This window comes from Lepidochelys kempii, chromosome 16 (genome assembly GCF_965140265.1).
Source record: "Lepidochelys kempii isolate rLepKem1 chromosome 16, rLepKem1.hap2, whole genome shotgun sequence".
NCBI classification, from domain to species: Eukaryota; Metazoa; Chordata; order Testudines; family Cheloniidae; genus Lepidochelys; species Lepidochelys kempii.
The window spans coordinates 26,807,215-26,819,358 of NC_133271.1; the positions used below are offsets into that span (position 1 = coordinate 26,807,215).

At 46.7% G+C, this 12,144-nt stretch overlaps 1 protein-coding gene across 1 annotated transcript in view; it reads right to left on the bottom strand.

The window, feature by feature from the left end:
* The window catches only part of PSMB7 (proteasome 20S subunit beta 7), a 41,534-nt gene extending 33,240 nt beyond the window's left edge, over positions 1–8,294 (bottom strand). Inside the window, exons 1-5 of the mRNA XM_073314755.1 lie at positions 8,185–8,294; positions 6,883–6,976; positions 5,779–5,876; positions 4,997–5,137; positions 2,577–2,692 (exon numbers count right to left, since the gene is read on the bottom strand). Of these exons, the coding sequence (XP_073170856.1) occupies positions 2,577–2,692; positions 4,997–5,137; positions 5,779–5,876; positions 6,883–6,976; positions 8,185–8,246 (511 nt within the window). The 5' untranslated portion in view covers positions 8,247–8,294. The remainder of the gene's footprint in view (positions 1–2,576; positions 2,693–4,996; positions 5,138–5,778; positions 5,877–6,882; positions 6,977–8,184) is intronic.
* Between the last annotated feature and the right edge of the window lie 3,850 nt (positions 8,295–12,144).

Consider the following 12,144-nt stretch of genomic DNA (forward strand, 5'->3'; position numbering starts at 1 on the left):
AAAGCAACAACTTCTCTGATAACCAGGTGCTGTACCCAAGCAGGGCTTTTATAGGCTTTGTAAAAAAGGATATAAGGACTTGATGGCAAAATGCCTATAAAATAAATACTTTGCTATACATCCCTTGAACTTTACCTATATTTGGTCTCCTAGATGCAATGGTACTTAATTCTTCAAACTCAGAACACAAAATTGTTATTTTATAGTTCCCATTTTCAGTGTTACATTTCATTTTGAACTAAGGAATGTAATATGTAGAGGGTTTCTGACTCAATTTTTTTTTCTTGGTATACTTCTCCCTCCCTCTCTAAAGCCCTGGATTCTTGAGGAACATCAAAGGTTGATCTTTCTGGTCTACAGGCCCCTCAAACATTTTGAGCACACAGGCACTGTCACTGGGTGTGCACTGGCTATTTAAGGCGGACTGTAGATGAAGCATGATCCAATCCTGGCTGAGTGTGAAACGGACCTTCTAGGAGATCTAGTCTTCAGAGGGATTCTGGGAATTGTAGGCTACTGAAATGCATGCTTTCTACCAAGAGAGATGGGGAAGCAGTCCAGGAGATGGTATGGGCAAGGGCTGGCACAGAGGCCTGGGAGAAGAGAGAGGAGCTCTGGGAAGGGGTGAAGCATGAGAAGGAGAAAGCATGAGGTAATACAGAAATGATGTGGGTAGCAGGCCTGCTGCTGGCACCTGTTTAGGGACCCAGATTGGGGCTTCCAACAAGGGTGGGAAGAAGTGCCCTGCTTCATTCCCTGGTATTAACAGGGGGTGAGAATTGAGGTCCTGGGAAGGAACTGCTTAGACTGAGAAGGATCAAGAGACTGGCTAATCTTTTACAATGGAGTAGAAGACAGCTTGGGAAGGACCAACGGATTGCATTATATTTAGTTTGGACTTTTCTGGTTGCCCTAGAACAAGGGTTCTCAAATTGGGGGTCATGACCCCTCAGGGGACTGCAAGGTTATTAAGTAGGGGTCATGAGCTGTCATCCTCCACCCCAAACTCCTCTCTGTTTCCAGCATTTATAATGGTGTTAAATATAAAAAATGTGTTTTTAATTTATGAGGGGGATCACACTCAGAGGCTTGCTGAGTGAAAGGAGTCACCAATACAAAAGCTTGAGAACCACTGCCATAGAAGGAGAGAACATTTGCTTGGTCAGAGGGTTACACTACAAGAAAACGCCCCCCCTCATTAACCTATCCACCAAAACCTCAAATCTCTGCACCAGTCAAAGGGAGACTACTGACTCGTAAAGGGAAATGGAAGCCTGGATGATGGGATGTCAGACTAGATAAGTAATCTTATTATTAGAGCCCAGCAAATCTGGAAATATCCGCTTTATATCCATGGATGTAGATATCTGCTAGCCACGTTTGAGGATGGCAGACTGGATGCAGATACAAATTTTGTATCCACGCAGGGCTCTACTTATTATAGACCCTTTTAGTGTATGTTTTAGAAAAGCCTTTTAAGTTTTTGCTTTCATGTGGTCCTCAATGCTTTATAAGATTTGATATTTAAATAGATACTGCACATGATAAGATGAAGAGCAGACAGCCCAGGAGTAGAAATCTGTGGGGAAAGTGAGTTTCGAAGAACGAGGATATTAGGTACACACAGAGGGATTTTGTTTTAGGTGCAGGAGCTACATGAAAAAACATGAGACGTTATGATGGCCAGAGTGTGAGGAGGTGTATGACATTTGAATAAAGTTACATCAGCCTTACAGGTCATTTTTCCAATAACTAAACAGCTTATAAAGTAATTGAGGACTCATCTAAAATGCAGTTAAATGTATATCATTTTCTTCAGACTACAGCAGTTGCAGAAAAATACTATAAGAGTGGAATATACAGTGGGATTGAAGAGTCTCAAAACGGTAACGGTTAAATGACTTGAGGTGGCAGTCTATAAGGCCAGTTACTGAGACCAGAATTTACAGTGAACACTAAAGAGAGGGACTGCTTGAGAATTTCTGTTCCTTACCATATTCAGAAACTCACATTAATTAAGCTTTTACCCTATCAAGACAGGGAGAAAGCTACACAGAGATCACTTCGCTCATCAGTGAAATGCAGACACTTGCATCTGGGGTGGAACACAATTGCTATTTTGCAGTGTAGAAACACTGCACAAAGATTGCAGACATTGAGTAAGGCATGTTTACTCCATTGAAACTACCAGGAAACAAACACGAGAAGGAATGTAGTTACCCAAGCTGGAATTTGGGCAAGACACAAGGTTAGTAACCCAATTCTTACAGACCGACCCCTGGATTCTTTATTTCAAATGGCCAGTAAACAAGAAGAACAGTAGCGATTCTAGGTGTCAAGTCTACTGAGGAATCCATGTAGCACATTATCTAACACCAACTCTTCTACAACTCACCATATTTTTTTGGCATGAGACGCTACAGAAGTGGTTTTGAAATGTAGAACCATCAGTATCTTACAGAGACTCCTTCTTAATTCTGAACTCCTGACACCACTTATGAATCACAGAATTTAAATGTGTAAGAAATACAAGCACAAGCATTTCAGTTAGCAGGCAATGTAGCAACATTACTCACCCATAGTGACATAGGGCAATTTGTCAGTTGATCCATGGGGATAGATGCTGTAAAGGTGGGGTCCAGAGACATCTACTCCCCCTAAAACCAGAGCAGCACCAATGTAACCTTGATACCTGTTGAACAAAGTACAAACATGAATTTAGACATTGATAAACTTAATTTTACTTTAACATAACATATGCATTCTAAAAACTGAAGTACTTTCTCATTATTATAACAGGTTGTTTCTCCATGCATAATAACCTAAATGTATATCTTTCAAAAACATGCCAGTCCTATTAGCCAATATTAAATACAGACACCTTATTTGGTCTAGTTAATCTGCCCCCCTCCCTTTTTTTTTAAACATCATTATACAAATTAAAAATAACTGTGTGGCTACCTATCAGGAGCACTCTGCAAATGTCAGCAATGTGTAATGACTCGAATTAAGAAAAATTAACTCTAGTGCATAGAAAGGTACTGTAGTATTAAACCGCCATCGCCTGAAATTGGAGAATTAAAATGTTCAGCTGCAGCGAATGTGCTGGACCTCGACTGGCACACTTGCTGTGCTAGAGCACTACTATCCTGTGCACGCCCTTCTTTTGTTAATAGAAAGAGAAGCCAAAAAGTTAACTTTTTCAGGTCTTACTTGAAGTATCGTAATTCCTGCATTTGAAACAGGTTTTTATTTTATTGGAAAGAGTTTAGAAATGCATGCCCTTCTCCACTTCTATTTTTAGTCTTTGGTTGGTCCAAATGTCTGGATTGCTTTTAATGACTGTCACATGACAGCCCGTTGGAACAGCCAAGCTGACCAACAGCAAGCTGCCAACCTGATAACCTGAATTACTATAACTCATCCTGACTCCAGATCACTTGGTTTCATGGAATGTTTTGGGTTTTTTTTTCCTCCTTCTTCCTCCTTCTTCCATCCCAGACTTTAATTTTCTGGGAACTTTCCTGATCGGTGGAAACTTTTTTTAATCACATACACATACTTCGTTCTTTCACCTTCCACCCACCCACATGGAAAACACTGTATTAAAATAACATTGGCATGATTTAAAAAAAGTGATCGAGAACATGCCCTCAGTCTGTTCAGCCTGGAAAAACTGGTAATGTGGTTTAAATACCCACCCACATAAAACAATGCTTGATTCTGATGGCAAACCCATCAGTTGAAACTATTTTAGGATGAATGCCCTACAATTTCCAAGTGAAACATTACATTTCCTTTGCATGTCTCCCTCCCCCCCCTTCCCCAAACAATAACCAAAAAGTCTTTGGCATATTGGCCACCTGGAAAATCTGAGGACCCTAGACAATATCAAAGTGACAATGGGTGTACTGATTGAATTAATTTTAAATTAAATAAAAACAAGTTTTAAATTTAAATGAAGATGCTGCAGAATTTCGAGTCTTTGGCAAAATGGTTCCTCATATACTCTGACTCCTTGCTACATACTTTAGATCCAGTTTACTAGGGCTGGCTGTACAGCTGTGAGGAAGGTTACAGCAAAGAGGTAAAACGTTAAGATCAGGAAAGTTGTACTTCGTAAGTTTGTTTAGAAGAATGTAGCAAATGTCTGAAGTGTCAGTTGAGGGGACTGGACTACATAAGTCAAGAATAAGTTTCTATTGGTGGTAGTCTTTCAGAACCTGATCATTCAAAAACTCTCTCAGCAATAGATAATGCCACTAAAAATACAAACCTCAGCTATTAGACCCTTAAATAATTCAGCAGCTAATTGTATCCTATGGAGTGTGTGTAAATACCTAATCTACCTTTGTATCTCTTTGCAAAGCTATATTTGAGAGGACAACGTTGTAGGGAGAAATGGGAAATCCGAATGGTTTTGAGGGACTTTGTATTTTCCTCTATCATCCTGCCTCTGTCTTCACTGTTTGGCTGGGATAAGTGACCCAAACAAATTGAGGGAACATTGGACTAGCAGTAAAGAAGGGTCTAGTATTTCAAGACTCAGTTTGTTTTTCCAGTTTTGCCACTGACTCTGACCTTGGATCAAGTTATTCAACCTCTGTCTTACTTTCCCCATCTGTAAAATGGATATAACACTTAGCTACACTGTACCTGAAAAGTGGTGGATGTTTAAATAATGCTCATAAAAATTTAAAAGCACAGTCTTGTGTCAAAGGACCCATGGGTGAAGGGTGCTTCTGAGGTGTCATGTAGTATTACTGTCTGTATAAAATTGTTGTATTAAATTGTAATCACTTTGTTTCAGTCCTTTGATGTAAGACTGTGTTTTTAAATTCACCACATACAGTGCAGGAAATGGAAAGACAACTCAGATTGTTTCTTTGCTTCTGTCTGACAAAGAAAAATGAACAAAGTGCATGGCAGTTTTATGATAAAATATTGATATACTTTTGACTTCGGGTCAGTGTCTGCAAGGAATTCATGGAGTTACCTGAAAAGCATCTGTTTGAGCATTCGGTTAGCTGTGACAACTCTCGGAAGCCGTCCAGTAGACAAGGAATGGAGCTCCAGATTGGAAGAGATCAGCTGAGTTGTCATGTCAGTGTCTGCGGCTGTCCCAGCACCACAACAACTGGAAAACATTTTTAGCAAGTCACCAAGTTAAAAACTCTTAAACACTGTATTTAATTAATATCCCTCTTCTTTTAGTCACTAGAAACAGGCAGTGCTACTTCCAAGGTGGATACCAGCTATTCGGAGAGGTAAAATTAAGATAACTTTATTTAATGTGATAGATTTTCATAGTCTCCTCCCCTAGTTTGCTTTGATTTAATCCAATTCACATAATTGTTATAGTTTCCTGACCCTTTTACTATATGAAGACCACTCACATGCATTCAGAGTTAACAATAAACATTTTCTTTGACAGAAAGAAGTCTTTCCAATAGCAACTGTAGGGTAGGATGTTTAACTGCTTCCTATTTAGATACTCCTGCAGTTTTTTCAACACGAGCGTTACAGCCTTATACTGATACAGGAGAAAAAATTAAATTAACCAGATACTAACCGTGAAACTAACCAACCTATTTTCATTGTCTGGCATGAATGACTACCAAAAGGAGACAAACAGCATTACTGGTGAAATTAACTACCATTTTAAAGTTCTCACCTTTAATCTGAAGTATTAGCAATAAGGCGTACAGTTTACGAGAATCAACACTAAAATTACACGTAAAGTTTACTTACTTTAAAACTGACAGTTTTAATACTTACTAGATATTAGGAGAAATGAAGTGTATTTTTGAACAGTTCTTGTCAGCAACAACCATCCCCTCAGTTGCTCTTGTATCTGCTCCAAGGACTATACCATCCTACAGAAAAGGTGAGAAACTTAAAATCAAAACTTTAACAAGATTTAAAATTATTTTACTGCTCATGTTACAGCAGTCTGTAATATGCAATGACAATGACCACTGTCACTTTCTGCAATTCTCACAATAATAATGTACCTTCCAAGAGAGAGAAAATGGTAAATATTGGGCTGCAGAAGAATTTGTAATGGACAGACGTTCCCGCAGCACCAAAAAGAGACTGTCACCATCAAATATACAGCAATGTGTCAGGAAAGGGCAAGCACTCTAAAGAGAGCCTGTGAGTAAAGAGAGCTGACAGAGTAAGTCAGCAGTGGACTGAATGCTGTGTTCAGCTGAAGACGACACTTTCGGAACTTTCCAGTGAGGTGACAGGCTAGCAGATCTTAATTGAAGAGGTAAGATTTCATGTTATTTTCCAACTAGGTTTCATATTGTGCGCATCACCACAGTATCTCTTGCCACCTGAAGGAACAGCCAACCCAGATTACAGGCCAGCTGTTGCCTCATCAAGAGTGTGGAGTTTGGCTTTTAAAGTGCAGTGACACAAGAGACTAAACATTACATTTCATCTCATCTCTAACTTCCAGATAAAATATGATCTTTTTATCATGATTATTCCTAAGTGTGAGACCTGTACAGGCCATCTGGGATGTAATTCTGTTTTTCATCATCATCAGAACAGAAGATTCTGCAAAGGGAATTTAGCTGACTGTTCTCCTGATAAACAGCAAGAAAAATAGAATGCAGATCTCTCTTGATGTATTCACTCAACAGCCCCAAAGAACTCATGTGGGTACACAAAGCAGAAGTCTCCCCGCATTTACTCAGGGCAAAAACCCCTTATGCAACAGCTGCTAACCCCAGAAAATGTGAAGAGCTGAGTCCATTACAAACATCTTCCTGTGACTCTTAGCTGCTCCGTGTTGCACTCTGATGTTACAGTGACGGGGGCCCTAGGAGCATGTGCCTGAGGGAAGGAGGTAGAGGAGCAATCTAATCTCACCTTGAACACAACTCCAGCAATGGTGGTGCCTGTCTTCCGGGCTGCAGGGAGCCGAAGCCCCTTCTTAGTGAACTCTGCCTCCAGGAGCGCATTCCTGGAACAAGGGGAGGAGCCAAAGGGAGAATAAGGAGACATGGCACCTTCACAATCAAGGCTTTCATCTTTTCCTACGCCTCCCTCCTCAGTTGGCTGAACTGCCCGGCCTCGCCCCCACACCACCAGGCCCTCCCCCCCCCCCCCGCCAGCCCGGCCCCGCCCCCACACCACCGGGCCCTCCCCCCCGCCCCCACACCACCAGCGGCCCGGCCCCCCCCCACATCACCGGCGGCCCGGCCCCGCCCCCACACCACCAGGCCCTCCCCCCCCGCCAGCCCGGCCCCGCCCCCACACCACCGGGCCCTCCCCCCCCGCCAGCCCGGCCCCGCCCCCACACCACCGGGCCCCCCCACACACCACCGGCGGCCCGGCCCCGCCCCCACACCACCGGGCCCTCCCCCCCCGCCAGCCCGGCCCCGCCCCCACACCACCAGGCCCTCCCCCCCCCCCGCCAGCCCGGCCCCGCCCCCACACCACCGGGCCCTCCCCCCCCGCCAGCCCGACCCCGCCCCCACACCACCGGCCCCCCCCCACACCACCGGCGGCCCGGCCCCGCCCCCACATCACCGGCCCCGCCCCCACACCACCAGGCCCTCCCCCCCCCGCCAGCCCGGCCCCACCCCCACACCACCGGGCCCTCCCCCCCCCGCCAGCCCGACCCCGCCCCCACACCACCGGCGGCCCGGCCCCGCCCCCACATCACCGGGCCCCCCCCCACACCACCGGCGGCCCGGCCCCGCCCCCACACCACCAGGCCCTCCCCCCCCCCGCCAGCCCGGCCCCACCCCCACACCACCGGGCCCTCCCCCCCCCGCCAGCCCGACCCCGCCCCCACACCACCGGGCCCCGCCCCCACACCACCGGCGGCCCGGCCCCGCCCCCACACCACCGGGCCCCGCCAGCCCGGCCGCGCCCCCGGCCCCACCCCCACACCACCGGGCCCCGCCAGCCCGGCCGCGCCCCCGGCCCCGCTCCCACACCACCGGGCCTCGACCCCTGCCCCAGGCTGAGCGCCCTGGATGAGGGGAACGAAACACCCCCCTCCGCTGCGCCAGGCGGGGCTGCCCCACGGCTCAGGCTCCGCAGGCCGGGCTCCTCCAGGCAGCCTCCCTGCGCGGCTTGCGCTGAGTCGCGCTGCCGGCGCCGGCCCGCTCCCCTCTCTCTAAGCGCCCCGGCCCCGCCGCGCGCCCCGCCCCCGGCCCTCACCGGGCGCAGTTGTCGAAGCCGAAGCCGCTGCTCGGAGCCTGGAGCACGGACACCGCCGCCATCTTCCCGCCGCCGGGGCGCCGCCGCGTGACTCAGCGAGCGCCGGCCGCGCAACCGCTTCCGGGTCACCGCCGCTCGCCTGCCCCGGAGCCGGAAGGGCCCGGCCGCGGAGCGCCCAGGCCATGGCCCGCGGTGACGCCCACCCGCCCCGGGGCTGGCTGCAGAATCGGGCCCTTAGAGGCCCAGGCCCGGGCCGCTCGGACAGCACGGGCCAGGCCCCGCGCCAGTCGGGAGCTGGGCGTCGCAATCCCGGGAAAAGAGCAGGAGAGGACTTGTGGCACCCGAGAGACTAACCGATTTACCTGAGCCTAAGCTCGTGAGCTACGGCTCACTGCATCGGAGACGTTCCCTGGAGAATACAGGGGGGAGATTGATCTACACAGAGACCATGAAACAATGGGTGTTACCGTACAGACTGTAGGGAGAGTGATCACTTAAGATGAGCTAATACGGGGGGGGGGAGAAAACCCTTTCTAGCGATAATCAAGGTGGGCCATTTCCAGCAGTTAACAAGAACGTGGGGGGGGGGGAGAGGAATAAACAAGGAGAAATAGTTTTACTTTGTGTTATCTGATTTGTGTCCATTTATTCTTTTACGTAGAGACTGTCCAGTTTGGCCAATGTACATGGCAGAGGGGCATTGCTGGCCCATGATGGCATAGATCACACTGGTGGATGTGCAGGTGAACGAGCCTCTGATCGTGTGGCTGATGTTATTAGGCCCTGTGATGGTGTCCCCCGAATAGATATGTGGGCACAGTTGGCAACGGGCTTTGTTGCAAGGATAGGTTCCTGGGTTAGTGGTTCTGTGGTGTGGTGTGTGGTTGCTGGTGAGTATTTGCTTCAGGTTGGGGGGCTGTCTGTAAGCAAGGACTGGCCTGTCTCCCAAGATCTGTGAGAGTGATGGGTTGTCCTTCAGGATAGGTTGTAGGTCTTTGATGATGCGTTGGAGAGGTTTTAGCTGGGGGCTGAAGGTGATGGCTCGTGGCGTTCTGTTATTTTCTTTGTTGGGCCTGTCCTGGAGTAGGTGACTTCTGGGTACTCTTCCGGCTCTGTCAATCTGTTTCTTCACTTCAGCAGGTGGGTATTGTAGTTGTAAGAATGCTTGATAGAGATCTTCTAGGTGTTTGTTTCTGTCTGAGGGGTTGGAGCAAATGAGGTTGCCACACTATCAGAGGCTCGTTCACCTGCGCATCTACCAATGTGATATATGCCATCATGTGCCAGCAATGCCCCTCTGCCATGTACATTGGTCAAACTGGACAATCTCTACGTAAAAGAATAAATGGACACAAATCAGATACGGCTGCTACTCTGAAAACAATCTCGGGAGTCTGGGGAATGGGGCAGCGGGGAGGGGGGGAGGGTGTCATTTGGTTTCTGCTTTTGGAGCCTGCAGGCCCCACTGGGCCCCCCTTTGGAGCTTTCTCGTCAGGCACAGGGCCAGACGCGTCTTTTCCCGTTGAGGGTGAAACCGCCCGGCCGCTTGACTCCAGGAGACGGGGGCTTTAAGGAGAACGAGGCTCAGGACAAACTCTCGAGAGTTGACCACGCTGCAGGGCGACGCGCACCCTGTTCTGAGCAGGGTGTTCACAACTGGAAGACAGGGCCATGTGACTGGGGCCAACTTTTTCCCATGTGATTTGTAAACGATTTTGCCAGGGATTTTTTTCACCTCTTTAATATTCACTTTTTACAAATACCCTAGTAAGGAAGTGTACAGGAATATTCACAGAAACAGCCAATTTAAGCAAGTATTGCAAGAATACATAGACATTATTACAAAATAAAACCTATCTGCACACACTCCAGATTCTAGGAATTATGCTCATCCATTAAGGAAACTGAGCTGAAAACCCTGGGGCACACCTGGGAACCATTGAAAGGCTTGCCACAAACAGACAGGAGTGGAGGAGCTTCATCGCTGCCCTAAATGCAAGAGGCATAATGGTGATGGGAACATGATGATGATTAAGGAAACAGAAGCAGCTCATGTGGCTTGGTTAACTAATCAAAACATCTTACGTTTTGAATAGCAAACAGTCTCAGTGAAATGCTCTCAAATGAGATGCAGACCAAGAATCATGTCTCAGATAAATACATTTGAGACAATCACAGTTTGTTCATGGACAATGGGGTAGGTGGTGAAAGTTATTGAATACATTATTTGTCATGAATTATTCTCCCAGCTCTAAAGAAAACAACAAAAACCCACCAGCAACAACTATGGGTGATGATGAGACATGTTCTGAAGAAATGTCAGCTGAAGTGTATGCCTGACTATAGGTGTCAATATGCTGCAGGCTAAGAACCTGATCATTGCATGTGCTTAGCTTTACTACCATGAGTAGTCTAATTAAAATCAATGTGATTGTTTCTGGTAGGAAAATTAAGTACATGCATAAGCATTGTCAGGATTGGGACCTAACTTGCTGAAGTTGTAAACCTTACCATGGAACCTGGTCCTATTGAGTTGGGAGCAGGATCAAGTGTGAAAGATTGTAGGTTATCTCTCTAAAGCTCTGTGTGACGAGTGCATTCTGCTCTAAATGGGTGGAGAGCTGAAGGTTTCAGAGTGAGAGATAAATTCAATAGCAAAGGATTGGCCACGACCATGTAAAGCCTTTCACAGTAAGGGAACCGAAGTAAAGGGACAAAAGGAGGGTGATTCAGGAGGTATACCAAAGGAAAAGTTGTTTTAAAAGACAAGGCAAGGCAGCAGAGTGTTCACCAATTGTGAACTGGCACTCACCTCTCATGTGGATGGAGTGGGGATGGGAAGAAGCAGAGTCTTGTGGGAAGAGGAGGAGTGGGACCAGGACCTTGCGGTGGAGCGCAGGCAGGACACCTATCATTTTGACAGCAGTGTACTCTAAAAGTGGTGGGCTGGCTTAGCCTCCCCTGGCCTGTTACACCACCCGCCTATTATGTCTGAATATACCTCCAAAAAAAGGACTTCACCATTTCTTGTCTCATCCTGTACTTCTCACCATCAGCTGATCCTGTCTTTCACCTACTCTCACCAGCCTCTCACTTTGGTAAAGACTAAACTACTGGAGCTCTGGCCTCAGCAGCTACCAGTTGCTACTCCCAAGGTGGGGAGGAAAACAACTGTGTCTGCATCATTAAATATGATACATTTATGAATGGGATTATATGGACTGGATGACCCAAGAGGTCCCTTCCAGCCCTATGTCCTAGCTTCCTATTTATACAGAAAAGGAGAAGGGATCTACACATTTAAAAAATCCTCATCCATATTTAAAAAAAAACACAAGGAAAAGCCACAGGAAAAACCAAGAGAGAAAGTTGAAATTGTAAAGGGGAAACAAATGATCAAAGGGGGCTATGGAGCTTCTTCTAGAGACCTGTAAAATGAGAGCAAACAGCATAGGCACATGAAAACCATTGAGTAGAGTAAACTTGATTAAGTGTTAGACCCTGATTCTGCAAAAACTTGCGTACACACTGAATCATTTAATTGAAGTCAATGTAACTAATTGGTACATAAAGTTAAGCAAGTCTTTGCCAAATCAAGGCTTAAGACTTCCAGGAAATTAGCTCAATCCTAGTGATTACTCGTCTGATGCTGCTTTAACCAACCACCAGCTGCTGAATTTCTGATACTGTTGTTGGTTTGGGAGAGAGCAGCTGGGGTTATTAATCCAGCTGGAATATATCAAGCAGAATAGCCTCCACAGACCTTTTGAAGAGGAGAGATAGTAGAGCAGTTTGTGAGACTGTAGTGATAGATAAATACTATACCTATTTGTCTAATTTACATAGTTGCTATCCCTTATGGTTTTCTCTACTGGAGTTGCTAGGTGTGTGCTAGCAATAAAAAGGAAGGAAATGGTAGAATGTTGAGGTTGTTATTTGGTGGGTAGAGTTTGGTCTTGT